Consider the following 18,566-nt stretch of genomic DNA (forward strand, 5'->3'; position numbering starts at 1 on the left):
TATTGTTGGTGAGAAATCTTCTACGTGGTCAGCAAAATGTGATAAGTATATAGCTACTGTAAATATCAGATCTCTATACAAAGCAGGAAAACTATAAATTCTACAAGAGAATCTGAAAAGGATAAAGTGGGATATCATAGGAATCTCAGAAACTCACTGGAAGGAGAAGGATTCTTAAACATACCAGAGGGCAAATTATTCTATTCAGGAAGAAGAGACAACATACACAGAGAAGGAATTGCAATCCTAATAAAACACAATCTTACTGCAAGTGTAAAACATATTAAGCCTACCTTATCCAGAATAACAGGAATTAGACTAAAAGCCAAAGAAAAAGGACTATACAAAGGTTATCCAGATTTATGCACCAGACGAAAGTCACAATGAAGAAGACATCTAACTATTCTACAATGAACTCCAAAAAGAAATAGATAATACAAACTCCAGAGACATCTCACTCATAATCGAAGATTTCAATGCTAAGATTAGAACTTTCAGAGAAAAGCTAAAAGATGTAATGGGGAAATTTGGAATTGGAACCGAAAATGAAAGGGGAGAAACAATGCTCAATTTCTGCAAAGAAAACAACCTTTTCATCTCAAACACAATGTTTTACCATAGACCTAGTTTCACCTGGACCACACCAGATAGAGAAAAACGAAATTGTATAGACTATATCCTAATTAGAAGTAAATGGAAAACCTCAATGAAAAACGTAAGAATGCTCAAAAGCCTATATCTGGACACAGACCATGAACTACTCTCTGCAACAATGCAGATAAAATTCAAAGTGAACTATAAAAGAAATAGAATTGATAAACTCCACATGGAAAAGTTAAAAGATAACCAAATAAGATTAGACTACATCAGGAAAATTGAAGAAATAGACAGGACTCAAACAGATGAAACCAAAAACCTTTGGAAAACAGGAAAAGAAATATTAATTAACCCAGCATACCTCAAAAGAAAACAAGAAGAAACACAAACAACTGAAAACAGGCAAAAGAAAACTGGCTAAACAAAAAAGCGGAAAAATGCAGTGAGGCATATAAACACCATAACTCAAAAACATTGCATAACACAACTAAAGAAATTACAAAAAACTTTTCACCACTACCGCTAACAATGATCAGGGTGAGGAAACAGGAAATCCAAATGCAATAAAGGCAATATGGATGGAACCAAGAAACCTTTAAGAATGAAAGCAATAACTATCTAATAACAAAGCCCCACACTAACTCAAGACATGACACCTTAATGATCCTTCCATCGAAAGTGGAGAATGCTCTAAAGCAAATGAAATCTGACAAAGCACCAGGGATAGACCACATCCCATCAGAACTCTGGAAAGATGGAAAGCAAACAACTTTAAAATTCCTTACCACACTTTTCAACAAAATTATTAAAACAGGAGAAATACCAGATGATTGGAGAACAGGAATTATCATACCAATTTACAAGAAAGGTGATAAGAAAAACTGTAAAAACTACAGACTAAAGGAGTAGCCCAGGGATGTCCCATCTCCCCATATCTTTTTAACATCTACCTAGAGGATATGGTTAACCAAGCCTTGGAAGGAGAAAAAAGGATTATAAGGTTATAACCTGAATAACATAAAATACACAGATGACAATGTAATGATAGCAGACAAAAAAGAAAAAACAGTGAACCTAATAACCAAACTAAACAATACGGCTAAAGAATACAGCATGACCATAAATACAGACAAAACAAAAATCTTGATAATTGGAAAAAACGAAGCAAAACTAAACTTCTCCTTGAATGATCAACAATTGGACAGGTAAAACAATTCAACTATTTAGGAACAGTAATAACAGAACACCAAGATACCATGACCACTATTAAACATAGAATATTGACTGCATGGTCATCATTTAATAAGCTAAGTAAAATCTGGAAAAATATAAAATCTCCAAACCTCTAAAAATAAAATTATATAATGCAATTATAATACCCACTGTGCTATATGCTTCAGAAACTTGGACACCCAAGAAGACAGAGATATGAAAACTGGAGGCTTTCGAGATGAAATGTCTCAGAAAAAGAAATAAAACAAAATGGACAGAAAAGAAAACAAATGAAACTGTGAGACAAGATCAAAAAAAATTTACAGAAACATTAATCAAAAAGATAAAAATAAGACAACTTCAGTGGTATGGCCATGTCGAGAGAAATGCCATCAAAAAGACTATCCAACCTTGCTCTGTATGCAAGAATAAAAGAAAAAAGGGAAAAAAAGGAAGACCAAGAACTAAATGGATAACAACAAAGGTAACTCTGGATTACAAGCATACAGACAGCTCACCAGCCACGCAAGAAACCGAGACTCTTGGAGGTTGTCGTGGAAACATGGAAGACTCAACCTGTCCCCAACGGAAGAAGACAATAAGTAAGTAATCAATCTTCACTTCTCTTTCTGATGTCCATGTAATACAGGATGAATACAATAGGAACAAATAGCCATGCTGCCCAATTTAAAATGTAGTACCTCTTTTGTGATTACTGCACCAATCCTATGGGGCATGATACCAGACAAGTATACAATAGCGATCAATGGGATTTTTGGACCATTCTTCCTGTAGGCATATAATGAAGTTTTGGACTGTTGGGGGGGGGGGGGACGTCCCTTGACCTCACCTGATGCTCCAATTCATTCCACAATGTTCAATAGGGTTAAAATCAGGACTGTGGAGGCCAGTCAAGTGTGGTGACATTCATGTCCATAAACCATGCAGTTACAGCAGCAGCCTTGTAACACAGTGGGTTGTCCTGCTGAAAGAGACAATGGTCAGTTCTGTGAAATGCCACAAAGCAGGAAGCATTGCATTCTCCAGAATGTTCAGATTTCTCTTGGAGTTCAATCTCTGTGGCATCACATACAGAGATCCAAAGCCAGACTAGGAAAAACAGGACCATACCATCACACACTGTCACCTCCAAATTTCATAGTTGGGGTTATGCACTCTGGTGAGATATATTCACTGAGCATCCGCCACGCCTATCCATCTGCTTGGTAGACAGTGTAGCATGATTCATCACACTATAACAGCTTTCCAAGGTTCCTGACGTTTTTGTGCAGATTTACGTTCCAGTCAAAGCCCGAAACTCCACATTCATGTCAGCCAACAAATGGTGGTTTTTACATATTATCCTTCGTAGCACCTTACAGTCATGTGTGGTGAGTGTGGTGGGTCGTCCACTGCAGGTAGCCCTTGCAGTTGATTCCCAAATGCTTCCTTCTCAGTATGGTATTACTGAGTATCCTATCACAATGCCTCTTTCAAACTCTATTAGTTCCTTTCTTGCAGCCATTTCACCCCCCCCAGACACATTGCACTGACTTGGGAGCATCATATTCCTCCAATTTATACTGGCTACAAACACAACTCGTTACATGGCATGATGCACCATGTTCATAAGAGTGTCCATTGACTTCTTTTCAAGAAGTGTATGTTGGGGGTTACATAAAACTATTTTTTTGTGCATTTGTGAGTTAGACATATAAAATATTATAATCATTTGACAAGCAGATATTCATCTGCCTATAATAATACAGTGGAACCTTGGTTATCAAACTTAATTCATTCTCGAAGGCTGTTCGGAAACCGAATTGTTCGAAAACTGAAACCATTTTCCCATAAGAATTAATGTAAAATGGATTAATCCGTTCCCGAACCCAAGATGATCGTTTATTTAAACCTTTACAACAGTACTTCATGCATAAGATCGTATACAAACATAATGAAAATGCATAAAATCTTACATAAAAAGAATAAACACAATAAATAGATAAAATATAGACGAAAATTGATCGCCTCTTTATTTTTGAGTATTGTACAGATGGTTGATTTCGCCATACCGAACTGCATAGCAAGATCCGAGACACGAACATTTTCAAGTTTGGATATGATTTCTTTTTTCATCTTTATCGTGGTTCTAACAACTTTTCTTTTCGCTTTGCTGCTATCACCATTCTTCTGCAGCCCCATGGTGGCTTAATTATTAATAATTTATGAAAAAAAACAACAACAAAACACAAAGAAAATCAAGAAAACTCGCTGCAAATTCGAGCAGGTGCCTGCACTGAACGAAGGCTGCTGCGTAATTGATGCTTTCCTGCCTTACAGCTCAGCATGTGGTTGCCCGTTTGCCTGTTTGGGAACCGAAATTCTGTTCGGAAACTGGGTGTTTTTTGTTCGGAAAATATGTTCGGGAACCGAATTGTTTGAGAACAGAGGCGGTCTACAACCGAGGTTCCTCTGTATAAAAGATTAGACAGAATTTCTTAACCAACTTTGTGAAGAATGTCCAAGGTTGTTCATAGCAAAGGAGGCTTTCCAGTGTCCTGAAAAAACAATTCACAATTTGGCTGACCAGTACAGCTGCTTTAGGAATAGTGCATCATGAACCCACTAAAACAGCTGTGTGAGAGCCATTTAGGTGATGAGAATGAAGCAAATGTAGTAGAGAGGACAGTATCAATTGTAGGATAGAAAATGTCAGAATTAATGTTGAATATGCAGAGACAGAAATAAAGGAAAACAAAATGGACATGAAGGAATAGCACACTTAAATGTTATCCTTCACAGCACAAAGCACGAAATTGAAAAGTTGCAAAAGCAGCAAGAGAAGGCTGAAAAGAGAAAGAAGCAGGTGGTCTGAAGTAAGAATTGAGACCATGCGAACAAACGAAAAAAATAAGCTAATGAAAAAGTTATGTACAGAGACTCAATGATCAGGGGAGTACTCAATGAAAGTATAACAAAATCATGTTTCCATGGCATAAAAATTAATATTAGTCATGCCATCCAGATGAGGGGAAAAAAAAAAAAGGTAAGATGAAAGAATTAATTATATTGGTGGATACTCTCAGAGGTGAGGAGGATTTTATGAGGGAGGATGTAAAGAAGTTGTTAGACAAAGCAAAAATGAATAGTGAGAAGGTAATGAATCCAAGTCTCCTGCCAAGCTATAACAGAGGCAAATTGAAGAGGAGGAAGTTGATAGCCAGTGAATCAATACATAGATGTGCAGAGAGAATCATGTAGGTCTTGTATAATGCTGATGGACTGCATGTAAACTGTTTTGGTGTTAGGTGCCTAAAGAGAACTCTGTTAACTGAGCATGCTGAAGTGCAAAATCAGGGAAACTTCAGTAATTAGGATGGAAGCAGGTAAATTTATATGAAGGCACCCACAAGGCGGGTGAGTGAGGAATCTAGTCTCTCAAGCAAAAATATTGAATAAGATAGTCAAATCAGAAAGTAAGGGTGAGTTAGGGTCCTAAAGGGATGCTGCAGTTTCTATATAATAATGTCAGAAGTATCGGGAACAAGAGATAGAAGTTTTGGGCATTGGTTAGTAACCTCACCAAAAGTTAGAGGTATCAGTGAGATCTGGCTAACAGCAGATGTTCACTTTTGCCTGTGATAGGCAAAAGTGACCATGTGGCCTTGACTTGGGAGATTCAAAAACATGAAGAATATTCTGTCGAGAAGTGGTAAATGTGTAACTACAAAATAGGTGATTATGACAAGCTTAGTAGTAAGTTTGAATCTATGCCGTGGCATAAAACTGCAAGGGAAGGATGTTAGTAGTGCATGGGAGACAATTAAGGGACATCTAGAGTAAGAAATATTAAATCATATATCTAAGATAAGGAAGAAGTTGGATGAGTAATATTATTAAGCATAAGATGCAGAAGAAGAAAATGCTGTGGAGAGTATACACAGAGAAAGGTAACCAGCTACAAGTACAAGGATCACACAAGAAAGATGACCAACACGGTAAGGAAGGCAAAATCAGATTACAAGAAAAATTTAGCCAAGCAAGTGAAAGGAAACCCCAAAAAGCTCTTTTGTTATGTGGCAAGTAAGAGGAAGAATGTGACAGAGACTGATGTGGAAAAAGAGGTGGATGAACTGGAGGTTCTTAGGATACTGCAGTATCTCAACGTAAATACAGCTGTGGGATTAGATGGGATATCACTTCAGGTCTTGCAAGAATATGCAAGGAACCGACAATGTCTCTGACTAAGCTCTTTAAGTCTTAGTTCTGACAAAGTTCCAAGAGAGTAAAATAATTCCCTTGCATAAGGGAGGTTTCTAAGACTGCAGTAGCAAATTACACACCAATCAGAATCTCAAGATTGGTGGTAAAAATACTGGAAAACTTGTTCAAAAAGAGATTTCAGGCAAAAATGGATAAGAATATGATACTGTATGAGGGGTAACGTGGCTTTGTGAAGGGTGGTCAGTCATGCTTTAGTAATTTACCAACTTTTTATTCTATTATAAAAGGTTAACATCTAAGTTGGATAAAGGAAAGCTAAACAATGATTCTCTGCTAGAATTTGCAAAGGCATTTGACAGAATACCACACGGAATTTTGTTATGCAAATCAGAACAAATGGGGATGGATATGATGCTGGTTATGTGAGTAAGAGATGAAGCAGAATACAGGAGCAGAATACAGGCGAAAGCAGGTGACTAGTGGTGTGTTGCAAGGCTCAATGCAGGGACCATTACTGTTTAACTTTTACATAAATACTATAGGAAATAACCTGAAAGGAAATATTCAGTTGCTTGCTGATGATACAAAATTAGGTAGAGTAATAGTTAATCAAGGTGATGTGGACAGTTTGCAAGGGTGATTGGGCAAAAAATAATGTCAGTTTAATATGGAAAAAGGTAAAGTTATGCATTTTGAAAATAAATAGATTACACACTGTATACCACATTGATGGAATTGTACTCCAGGACATTGGTGAAGCTAGAGATTTAGGGATGGTGGTAGATAGAGAGTTAAAGTTTAGAAGACAAGTTGCTAAGGTAGCTCATAAGATTACTTAGCTGTTGAAGAACACACTAACAAGAAAAGGTAAGGAAATTGTTATTCCTCTTTATAAGGGCTTGATACATCCACATCTAGATTACTTCTTCACTGCTTTCTCATTGCCAAGAAACTTAGGAGACCAGACCTGACAATGAGAAAGCAGTGAAGAAGATTCAAAGACGAGCGACAAAGATAGTAAGTAGTCTGTGGAACGTTCCCTATAATGACAGTTTGAGAGTGTGTGGGGTGCAAAAGATGGTTGATAGGAGAAAGAACAAAGATATGATAGAAACATTGGGTAACTTAATGGACTTTGTTGGATTAATGCAGGGGAAATGTGAGGGGCCACAAGAAGTGATCGTCTCTGGAAGTTGAATAATGGTGTGGTTAGCAGGGGCATGAAGTTTCCTTATACCCCTTCTAACCATTTTTAGTTAACCATTTTTTTTCCAAAACCTTGCACAAGCATCTGATCAGAGCAATTGGATGGTAGTTGTTTGGGAACTTTGGATCCTTCTCTGGCTTATGAAAGGCAATAATGATAATTACTTTTTGCCAGGTATTCGGAAATATATGCTTTCACAAAAGATTCTTTTGTAAAGGTGCAACAGCTGATCCATGGACAATGTTGAAAGATGTTTTACCATCTCATAATAAATATTATCTAGTCCAACAGCAGTTGGACAGCATTTATGCAAAGATGTCATTTCCGACATTTAAAGCACTGTAAGTGGTTTAGGATTGACAGTCATAAGAAAATTCCTGATATGTAGAGATGGGCATCTGGTTCCAACCAGAAACATTATCCTTACCTTCAACAAACCAAAACCACCACCATCTGTCAAAGCAGGCTATTTCAACCGTCCAGTATGGTTCTATGACATTTAAACTTTTGTGGGGATAACTGATTAGTATTCCCCTTGATAGATGTCAGAGTAATTTTTCTGAACGCTAAGACTAATCCTTCCAAACCCTTCTGGATGAAGAAGGGTATATTTTTCCAATTTTACGTTCACCTGTTGAATGTAAGATAAAAAAACAGTAATGTATTTACTACAGCTTCTAATTTTTTTTTTTTGTTGTTTGTTTCTTACTTTGCTTTTTTATTGGTGATGATGTGGTTTCTGAACCTGGTTGGGACTTGGGCCCTGATAAACAATAGGATGAAGAAGTGTTCATTCTCAGGAGAAGTTTAGTTCGGCACTAGAGCTCCCCCCACCCAACACAGAGCTACAAATGGACACCCACTTTGGCAAGCAATGCCTTTGGGAAGTAGAATACTAGGACTACCCCGGATGCTATATGAGTACTACAGTAAGCTTTGGACTCTTTCCCAGACTATGGAGAAAGAGACATACAGGAACACCACTGACCTTTGTAGGCAGGCCCACTAGTCAATTAATTCTGGCCACGCAACCCAGGACTCTTGCCAAATCAGAAGCCAAAGTATTGCAGGACTACCAGGATACACCTTTCCAGATGTCCAAAGTTCGTACACTGCATACAAATATGGCAGTGAAGTTTGGATTGCAGAGTTGGTAGAATGGAAGATCTAATATTAAAAAAGACTCAACAGATGAATCCAGGAAGAAAAGCAAAGAAAAAGAGGAAGAATGAAAAGAACCTGTACCATTACTAGGAGGTTCCCTCCACAACAAACAGGTGTCTCACATGGAGGGACTACACATACAGTAAGGAAAGCACAGACAGGATATTGTATTTCTAAACAAAGCTTCTAGTAGTAGCACTTAGTCTTCTAACAGGGAAAATCTCTTTTTATAAAAAAATATTTAATTTTCATTTATGAGGCTGTTCATTTTATCCTGTCTTAGTGGATTTTTCTTTTCTTCAGCATCTATAATATAAAGTAAGAGACTAGCACCTATCAAGAGTAAATTCTTAAATCATAAGACAAGACATCTCAGAAACAATTTAAGAAATACAAACAATTCAAATATCCATAAAATACTTATAGGGCTAAACAGCCTCGCCTATTTCCTATATGGGAACAAATAAGCGTTAGCCGATTTTTTTTTTTTTTTTTTTTGATAAAATACTCATATCATTTACCTTCCACTGCACAGAGTTTTAAACGAGGATTGAAAGGGTGCCTCTTGATAAAAATATTCGCATTAGAGCAGTCCTTTATATGCTTGACCTGCTTTCCTTGTCGACCAATCAATCGACCACACAAACTGTGAGGAAGCTCAAATTCATAGATTTTTACTTCTGTGCTGGATGACTGTGGAATATCATTCCCAATCTGGATATCACTTCCACCTTTTCCACTGTCAGTAGATCCCTATAACGATAAACAATTTAATGCAACATTCAAAACAAGTTTTCCAAAAATTAAAAAATACATCACAAAAATTCAAATGTGTTTGAAAGTAAACTTCTCTATTTCATATTTATAATCACAATTAATAATCAGTTGTAATTAAAGAAAATACAGATCTAAAATTTAAATATGGTTTCTTTTAAAGAACTGGATGGAGATGAAAGAAATGTAAACATGACTAGAATTGGACTTTTATGGTGAGAATATTCTTTCTCATGATGTCAGCTGCAAAATACCTGTGGCTAACAACAGCCATTTAACATTTTGTGCATACTCTACTATATATATATATATATATATATATATATATAAATATAAAAAGGTTTAATGACTATTACCGAGAGAAAAGATGACAAGATATATTTAACAAGATACTACTAGTTTACTAGTTTCGTTACATGAACATCCTCAGGTATCATAATCAAAGAAGTATATTTACGATGAACTCGAAAGAAAGATTGTTGAATCTAGGGAAATTTCTCTAGATTCCTCGCATATCAACAACAGCCTGAGTTACAATCTCTCTGATGCACACATCGCTTCTGTTCAGTACTGGCGCACTCGCAACAGCGCGGAGTATTCGTTTGTTTGGAACTCATACTTGCATTTTTTCAAACACGCTACTGTTTTTTATACTTGTTCTGTTAGTACAATTTTAAGTCTCTGTAATTTTTTATATACTTCTTTGATTATGATACCTGAGGATGTTCATGCAACGAAACTAGTAAACTAGCAGTATCTTGTTAAATATATCTTGTCATCTTTTCTCTCGGTAATAGTCATTAAACCTTTTTTTTTATAATATTCCAACCGAGTAAAAATGAATTTTGAATATATATATATATATATATATATATAAATAAAGATACAGTATGTACACACACCATATCTTTTGAATTAATCTGATTTCATAAACACCAATGTTTATGAAGAAAAGAAACATCACAACCACAGAACTCAGAACAAATGGCCTCAATTAGAAAAACAAGCTCCTAAAATAACATTTATTGGAGGATGGAGGGAGGGGGGAGAGAGATAGCAGTATCTAGATACTACACAAGTCTCCACTTACATTCAGGAAATAACAATCAGGGAAAAGAGGAAGTAGCTATAGCATTCAACACTAAATATGAGAATAATCTTGGATGCCAGGCAGTATCAAGAAGAGCGATGCGGACAAATATCATAATGGGAAATTGCACAATGAGACTTATTTATACTTATAGTCCCACAAAGAAGAAATGAAAGAATTTTTTTGAGGCATTAGAGAAGACAGCAGGCACAATGAAAAAAAAAAAAGGAAAAGTTTGTTCTTGTTGAAGATCTAAACAGCAGAGTTGGAAATTATTGCCAAACATAGAAATGTTTTGGGAAAATTTGGAGAAAAGAGCAAAGCTAATAATAATGGTAAATACTTTGTGGATTTCTGTTCAAGAAATGGACTAGTTATTACTAACACCATATTCCAACATAAAAACGTGTACAAATTCACATGGAGAGAAGATGCAAGAAATAAAAGTCTCATTGACTATGTTATAGTTGACAGCAATGTTTTCCCAGCTGGTTTTGAGTAGGATAAAATTGAATTGCATACCAAAAAGAAAGAGCATCCATAGCTCAGTCGGTTGAGACAAAGCCCTTTGGTCGGAAAGATCTGGGTTCGATTCCCATCCATGATGTGAGGAAGATCTTTATCTGGACTATGGAGGAACCAGAAACTCAGGTTTTTCATCCCTCAGAACAGGCAAACCGGCGCTCATGAACATATACACATCTGCAGACATAAGACACTCCTGGAATAAGGATTAACCAATCTATTCCAAATGGTTTTCAGTTTTAAATGCCTGCACAGTGAGATGTTGGTCTATGCATGAGTGTAAATCAACAACAACTAAAAAGAAGAGTGTGTAAGTAAGTTTTAAAACAAATCAAAGTTCAGCAACTTTCAGAGGTGAACTGTAGACTCAAATCCACAAACATTATTGAAGAAAAAATGAAAGAATTTGAAAAGAAAACAAGAACCAAACCTTTGAACCACAAAGAAAACATTGATTCAGCCAGACAGACATGAGGTGAGATTGTCTGTAAGGATAGAAAAATTAGAATCCCATGGTGGACTCAGAAAGTTAGAGGCAGTGAAGAAAAAGAAGAAAGCATATTGAAAGTTCCTCGAAAATAAGTCAGCTTGTGCTCTTAAAGAATACAGAGAAAAATGTAAGAAAGCAAATCACTGTGTAAAACTAGCCCAACAAAAGTCATGGGAAGACTTCAGTAAGAGCACAGAAAATAAACATCCGGAAGGTGGCAAAATATTCTGGAGGGTATTAAAAAAAATTTTAAATGGAGGAAAAATTACTGTAAAGGGAATCAGAGATGATAAAGGTGACTTGAAAACTGAAGATAAAGACATTCACAATGTCTGAAGTAATTACTATGAAAGAATTCTAAATGAAACAAGCAGTGTCAGCATGGTGGTAGAAAACTCTTAATAGAAATGCAGTCAGGAATACATATCCAAAAAACAATAAAAAAAATCTGAAATGCAGAAAGGCAGCTGGAGTAGATGAAATTCAGCCAGAAATACTCAAATATGGTGGTATAAAAGTTTTACAGTGGCTACATTGCATACATAATACAGAAGCCTTGTCAGAGGGTTTCCAGATGATTGCAGCAGAGCTCTCATAGTACCCATCTATAAAAATGGAAATAAAACTGAATGTGAGAATTCCAGGAGGTATTTCCCTATTGAATGCTACTGATAAGATTTATTCAAGTATACTTGAGAAACAGCTAAGAAAAATTGTGGAAGGGACACTTGGTGAAGAACAAGCTGGATTCAGGCCAAACACAGCTTGGCAGGATCAGATTTTCACTTTACGACAAACAGTTGAGAAATCTTGGAAATACAACAAGGATTTGTATTTAAGTTTGTTGATCTGGAAAGGTATATGACAAGGTGCCAAGAGGAACGTGCTTCAAATCACTATAATTATATGGTGTAAATGGGATGTTATATCAAGCAATTCATAGTCTCTATGCAAGCTGTAAATCAGCAGTTAGAATTGAAGGAGGTACAGAAACAATGATTTGATGTAAAATCAGTTTGTGACAAGGATATGAAGAAAAGTGGTATTAAATCTGATAGCAAAATTGGTGATGTTAATCTTAGCTCTTTACTTTATGCAGATGATGTTATACTTCTGAATAAATCCAGTACAATTCTGTAAGATTCTCTGAATAATTCTCATAATAAATTTGATATGAAAATCAGCAATAAAAATACAAAGACAATGAAACTATACAGAAACATTGAAAACATCAACTGTATCCTGAATCTACAGAACAAATAAAACATTTCAGCTATTTAGGTACAATTTTTAATGGAGATAGTAAATTAAATATATAGAATAGACAACAGAATTAGTTAAGCTGATATGGCTGGAAGTCAGGTTAATAAATTTATATGTAATAAGAAAGAAATTGCTCAAAACACTGAATTAGCTATATATAAGATGGTGTTCAAACCAATTTTAACTTATGGAATCTGAGAGTTGGGTTAAATATCAAACACTTGATCAACGACTGGGACCTCTGATATGAGAATTCTGAGAAAGATTAATGGAAGTGAGGTAAGAAAGTTTTAAAAGAAATCAAAGATGAGCTGCTTTCAGAGGTGAACTATAGACTCAAATACATAAACATTATTGAAGGAAAAAAATGAAAGAATCTGAAAACAAGAACCAAACTTTTGAGATGGCAGTCATTGGCAGTATCATATTAAAAACGAGGATATTAGGAAAGAACTTATCATTAGCATTTTTTATTATTATTATTACTTGACACCTCCAGGGAGTCCAAAGACTCATCGAGAGAGGGCATCTACTCTACAACTCTATCTCCATCACCCAAAAATCACCAACTACTGTCCACCACTAGTTTTTTTTTTTTTTTTTTTTTTTTTTTAATACAGACAATCACCAACATCCAAGCCCAAGGCGGGATTCGAACCCACAGCCTTTGGCTGGAGAGTGGATACGCTAACCACTCGGCCAACCAGGTCAGCATGGTCACTTAACAGAATAGAAGATAGGCTAGCAAAACAAAGCAATAAAAATCAACACTGAAAATAGGCAGAAAACATCAATTGCCTTCTGAATGGAGAATCTATAAAACAAAACGTTTCAACTATTTAGGTGCAATTTTTAGTAAAGAGCAAATTAAATATGGAAATAGATAGCGAATTACCAAAGGCTGCCATTATTAATCAGTTTGAATAATTGAATGCAATTACTGAATCAATATGCAGCTGTTACAGACACAAAGAGATAGTGAGGATGAAAACAAAAATCAAAAACACACAAGTAAAACAAATGAAAAGGATAGGAGACCAATTAAAAATAAGACTGAAATCAGGACTTTGGGCATACACTGCAACTCAAGTTTGTGGCACAACATCGCACACTGAACTCCAGAGAGCCTTAATTTTTCAGAAGAAGGGCTGTGTACATAAACATCAATCCAAACAATTCTTAGGGTCAGAAAGCAGACCACTAGAAAGTTGGGATGCAGACTGACAGGTTACAATACATACTATTTAAGTCAGATGGACAACATATTTTGGTATAGTGGCCACCAGGAGAACATCATTTACCAGTATACTACTCAAACCAATTGTTTATATATGTTTCTTGTAGCTAGTATGGATTAAGATCAATAGTCATAGTGCACAGAAAAATAACAAATAATATGACATTCTGGATATTCCAGAATACTGTGTTTAACAGTAATTAAGAATTATCATGGTGGGTATCAATATGATAAGCAATATATAATACTGCAAGGAATGTAGAAACATGGTTTGGGGAAATGAGATTGATATATACACTAGAAGCTCTAAGACTTGATATGAACCACATAGTGCACTTTTAGGAAGAGTTATAACATCAGCTGAGATGAATACGTTCAATTCACTATAGAAACTAATTTTGGAAGAGGGGTCGATCAAAATATCTGTGTATATTTTTACTCAATATTTAATAGAATGGTCTACCCAGAAGAGGGTATCAACAATCATAATTGGAAGCTCAATAATAGAATACAAAGTATATGATATCTTCAAAGGACAAGAAGGAACAAGATGAGGAAATGATCTTGCCAATGATAGCAGAGGAATAAAAGCCAAAAAGAATTAAAGTACATCAGGGGGGACAGTTCATAAGCAGCTATCTGATGTGAGATAGAGACCAACAGGAACAAAATATGTAATCTGAGAGAATGTAGATTACATACACTTGGAAATTAGCACGATGAGTGCAAGTCGTGTAATTATTACAGAGAATCTCAACTATGGAAACATAGATTGGAGGGAGGAATGGTCATAGGGAGGGAGCACGTGGTTTGAGAGTACTAGATCTAATGATAGCATCAGAGAATTTAACAGTAACTAATCAATCTAGTTATGCTGTCTCCACTCTACAACAGAAAGTGTATGTGGAATTACAAAACAGGTGATTATGACAAGCTGAGGAGTCAGCTTTCAGCAGTGTCATGGCATAGGAATTTGGAGAAGAGTGATGTCAGTGAAGTATGGGATGAAGAAAGAAGTTTCAGAATGTTTTATCTAGAGTCAAAAGGATACATTAGGAAGGGGTTATATGGATGAATAGCTTCATCAATCAGGAGATGCACACAAAGGAAAAGTTGTGGAGGGAATAAAGAAAAAGATGACCAGCATGCCCATTAGAAGTACATGGCACAGGCAAGAAGTGTGATGTCTATGGTGAGGAAGACCAAAGCTAATGAGAGAAAGTCAGCTGATGAGACCAAAGAAATCCTAAAGAGTTCATTTGCCATGTGCCAAGTAAAAGGAGGAATGACTATGTAAGGATGACTTTAAAAAGTGTGAGGATGGGAGGTAATTAAAGCAAATCAAACAGTTGAATTACTAGGTGATCAATTTACTATCTAGATAGTAATGTTGCAATGCCAGATGTGATAATGACTGATGGGAGAATAAAGGTTGAAGAAATGGAGATGCTTAGAATATTGCAGAACCTCAGTGCAAACACTGCCATTAGATTAACTGGCATATTGGCCCATGTATTATCAGAATGTGGAAGGGGAATTATCAGCTCCTCTGATAAAGGTGTTTAATTTAAACCTCAGTACTAGAAAGTTGCCAATGGAGTGGAAAGAGGGCAAAATAGTTCCATTATATAAAGGAGGCTCCAAGAAAGAAGTAGCAAATGATAAGTCAATCGGTATCTCAGGAGTGGTGATTAAGGTATTGGAGAAATTGGTGAAAGACAGAATTCAAGGACTAACTGGATAGGAAAATATGATACTTTATAATGAGAAACATGGTTTTGTGAAGAAAGATAAGGGAAATAGCTACTCAGCGATGTAAAAATGTCCAAAGACATTTTTCGACAGGATTATTATATGGGCACCTTCATGGAATTCAAAGACTCATCACCCGAGACCCAATCTATCCACACGAATTATCATACTTCTCCTTGAACCCATTAAGAGACAAAATAGTACTATGCAAACAAAAATGTATACTGAGATCACATATTTCATTTGTTTCAAAATTAAAAGTGACACTAAAACTGCTAGCAGAAATAAAGAACCTCATCTGGATTTCATTTACCTAAAGAATGACTCAATTAAAAATATTCATTTATATTTTTATATAGCTCAGTGTATGTAGCTCAGCGGATGTGGCGTTTGCACACCGCCGCGCTTGGCCGCACGAAGGAAGTTATTATTATTATTAGTAGTAGTAGTAGTTGTAGTTGTAGTAGTTGTAGTAGTAGTAGTCGCCTGTGTAGCTCAGTGGATGTGGCGTTTGCATACCACCGCGCTAGGCCGCACGAAGGAAGTCTTGGTTTCGAGTCTAGTCGGCGACTAGAGGAAATTTTTCTAAGCCTTTTTTCGACCGGTTCCCGAGTTAGTCGATCTCTGGCACGGGCAAGCAGGTTTTTCCTCCCGGAAACTCGGGTTTTTCGTCCTGTAAACTCAAGAAAATCGACCGTAGAACCCACATTATTTCAGACATTAAATATATTGTGTTAGGGTTAGGAACCATGAGATGGCGGCACATTTGAGCCTTCTCTCTTCACTACGTACCGCTTAATTAGTGATAGCCTTGGGCCATCTGTCTCTGATTGGGTACCAGTGGAGATTGAACTGCCCACTCAGTCTCCAAGAGTTAGATAGGGCTGAATGGCCTCGCCTACTCCCATATACGGGAATAAAACGGCGTTAGCTGATTTTTTTTTTTTTGCTATTTTTATATTAAATTTTATATTAAATAAATAAATAAAAATAAATCTGTTTTCATGTGTATGGTGAATGTTAACAGGAAAAAGTGGAAAGTTTCAAGGAGGACACTGCATCCTAAGAAGAAAGCCATAGATCTCATCAACAAAATAAGAAAAGCAAAAAATAAGCCATATAATATAAATATGATATATTATAAACAATATAATAAAGAAAGCATGCCGAGAAACCAAAAAAATATGGCTTACTAATAAATATTATTTTTATTATTACGTAACACCTCCAAGGAGTCCAAGGACTCATCGAGGGAGGGTATCTGCTCTACGACTCTGTCTCCACCAACCACAACTACCTTCATCATCCACACCAATGCCATCTACCGCCAACCACCACTAGTACTTTCATAGACGATCACAAACATCCATTCCCACAGTCGGATTCAAACCCAGTCTTTTGGCTGGAGAGCGGATACACTAACCACAGCCAACCAGGCTGACAAAAAAATGCAAGGAAATAGAAGCCCTTGAAGAAAATCAATGCATCACAGAAGCAATTGTATTGCCAACAATGATGGCAAAATGTTACTTGAAACTGAAGAAATTAAGAAATAGTGGATTGAATACACGTCCGATCTTTTCAGAGATGAGAAGAGTGATAATACACGAGCTAAACAATCCTCAAGACAGTCCTCCAATAAATGAAGAAATATTTATTCTTCCAACTGGCCAACGTGGATAAAATACTCAGAGCACCTTAGGATTTCCATGGATCAAAACCTCATCAGCATTCTGCCTTTTATCATGTAATTACCCTTCTCTGTCATTAATCCCTTAACAGCAATTGTATTGCCATCAGTGGATTAACTGTCATGATGCAACAAATCACATTCTTATCCTTGTTCTTTCAACAGATGGCATGTATCGTATCCAGATTCTGCTTGCTGTGTGTGTGAGAGAGAGAGCAACTGAAGATAAGAAATATACCAGGTCAAGATAGCATTCATACAGAAATGCAAAAAGCAATAGAAGAAAATGGAATAGAAGAGTAAGGAAGTTGTTTAACTATATTTATGAAAATGAATATGTTTCTAATGAACTCAGGAATTTTACCTTTATAAACAATCCACAAAAGGCTGGGACAACTGAATGTAAAAAAATTACAAACCAACAAGTCTAATAGTCATGAAATAAAGGATGCCCAAAGTGGATTTATGAAAAAGAGAGCAATGAACAAGAAAGGAATCTTCAATATCAGAATGTTACTAAAAACTTGGAAATGCAGAAAGATGTTTATATTTGTTTTATATATTATAATAAAGCATTTAATAGTTTTTGCCATAAGAAATTAGCAAACATTAGATAGATACAATAGATAGAAATGATATGACTAATGGAAACCAAACTACAAACATAAAAATCCACAAGGAATGGTCAGACACTTTCCAAATACACAAAAAAAAAAAAAAAAAAAAAAAATGTATTAAGTAGGGTTGTGTGCTTTCTCCTCTTCTGTTCAATCTCTACAGCAAGAACCAGAAAGAGGAAACATGAGAAATATAAGCTTCATTACGCAGATGATAATGTACTGATTGCTGAGAGAGAGAGAGAGAGAGAGGAAGACTTGTAAAAATTAAGAGCAATTTGTTCTATTTTTTATTTTATTTGTTCAATTTTTACAAGTTATAAAATTGTAAATTTTACAGGGTCATAAATTTGTAATTTTTTTTACAAAAATTTACAGATTTTTACATGCAGAGAGTAAAAATATGGCTGGACATTAACTAAAATGATGAGAATATGCAGAGAAAAATATACTACTAGTTTAAAATCAAATTACAGAACAAGTCAAATGTTACTTATTTAGGACATTTACAAAGGATAGAGCATGCAGAGTAAAAATCATGCAAAGAATAGAATTCACAAACTTAAGCTTTAACAGGATGAAAAATATCCTAACATCAAGAGACATAAAGCAAAAAAAATCAAGAAGATGAATTAAATATTTGGTCTACTTTTTTCTCTATGGAGGAGAAATATGGACAACAAACAAGGACAGTAGAAAGACAGATTGATTTTCAGCAGAAGCA

At 35.7% G+C, this 18,566-nt stretch overlaps 1 protein-coding gene across 3 annotated transcripts in view; it reads right to left on the reverse strand.

The window, feature by feature from the left end:
• Window positions 1-18,566, reverse strand: part of LOC150108872 (uncharacterized) — a 222,416-nt gene that overhangs the window by 98,864 nt on the left and 104,986 nt on the right. For all 3 annotated transcript variants that reach the window (XM_090403956.1, XM_090403964.1, XM_090403974.1), the window contains one exon: window positions 8,926-9,157. In XM_090403956.1, the coding sequence (XP_090260082.1) occupies window positions 8,926-9,157 (232 nt within the window). The remainder of the gene's footprint in view (window positions 1-8,925; window positions 9,158-18,566) is intronic.

Source organism: Typopeltis vanoorti, chromosome 2 (genome assembly GCF_054136105.1).
Source record: "Typopeltis vanoorti isolate ZY-2024b chromosome 2, IOZ_Tvanoo_1.0, whole genome shotgun sequence".
In the NCBI taxonomy this organism is placed as follows: domain Eukaryota; kingdom Metazoa; phylum Arthropoda; class Arachnida; order Uropygi; family Thelyphonidae; genus Typopeltis; species Typopeltis vanoorti.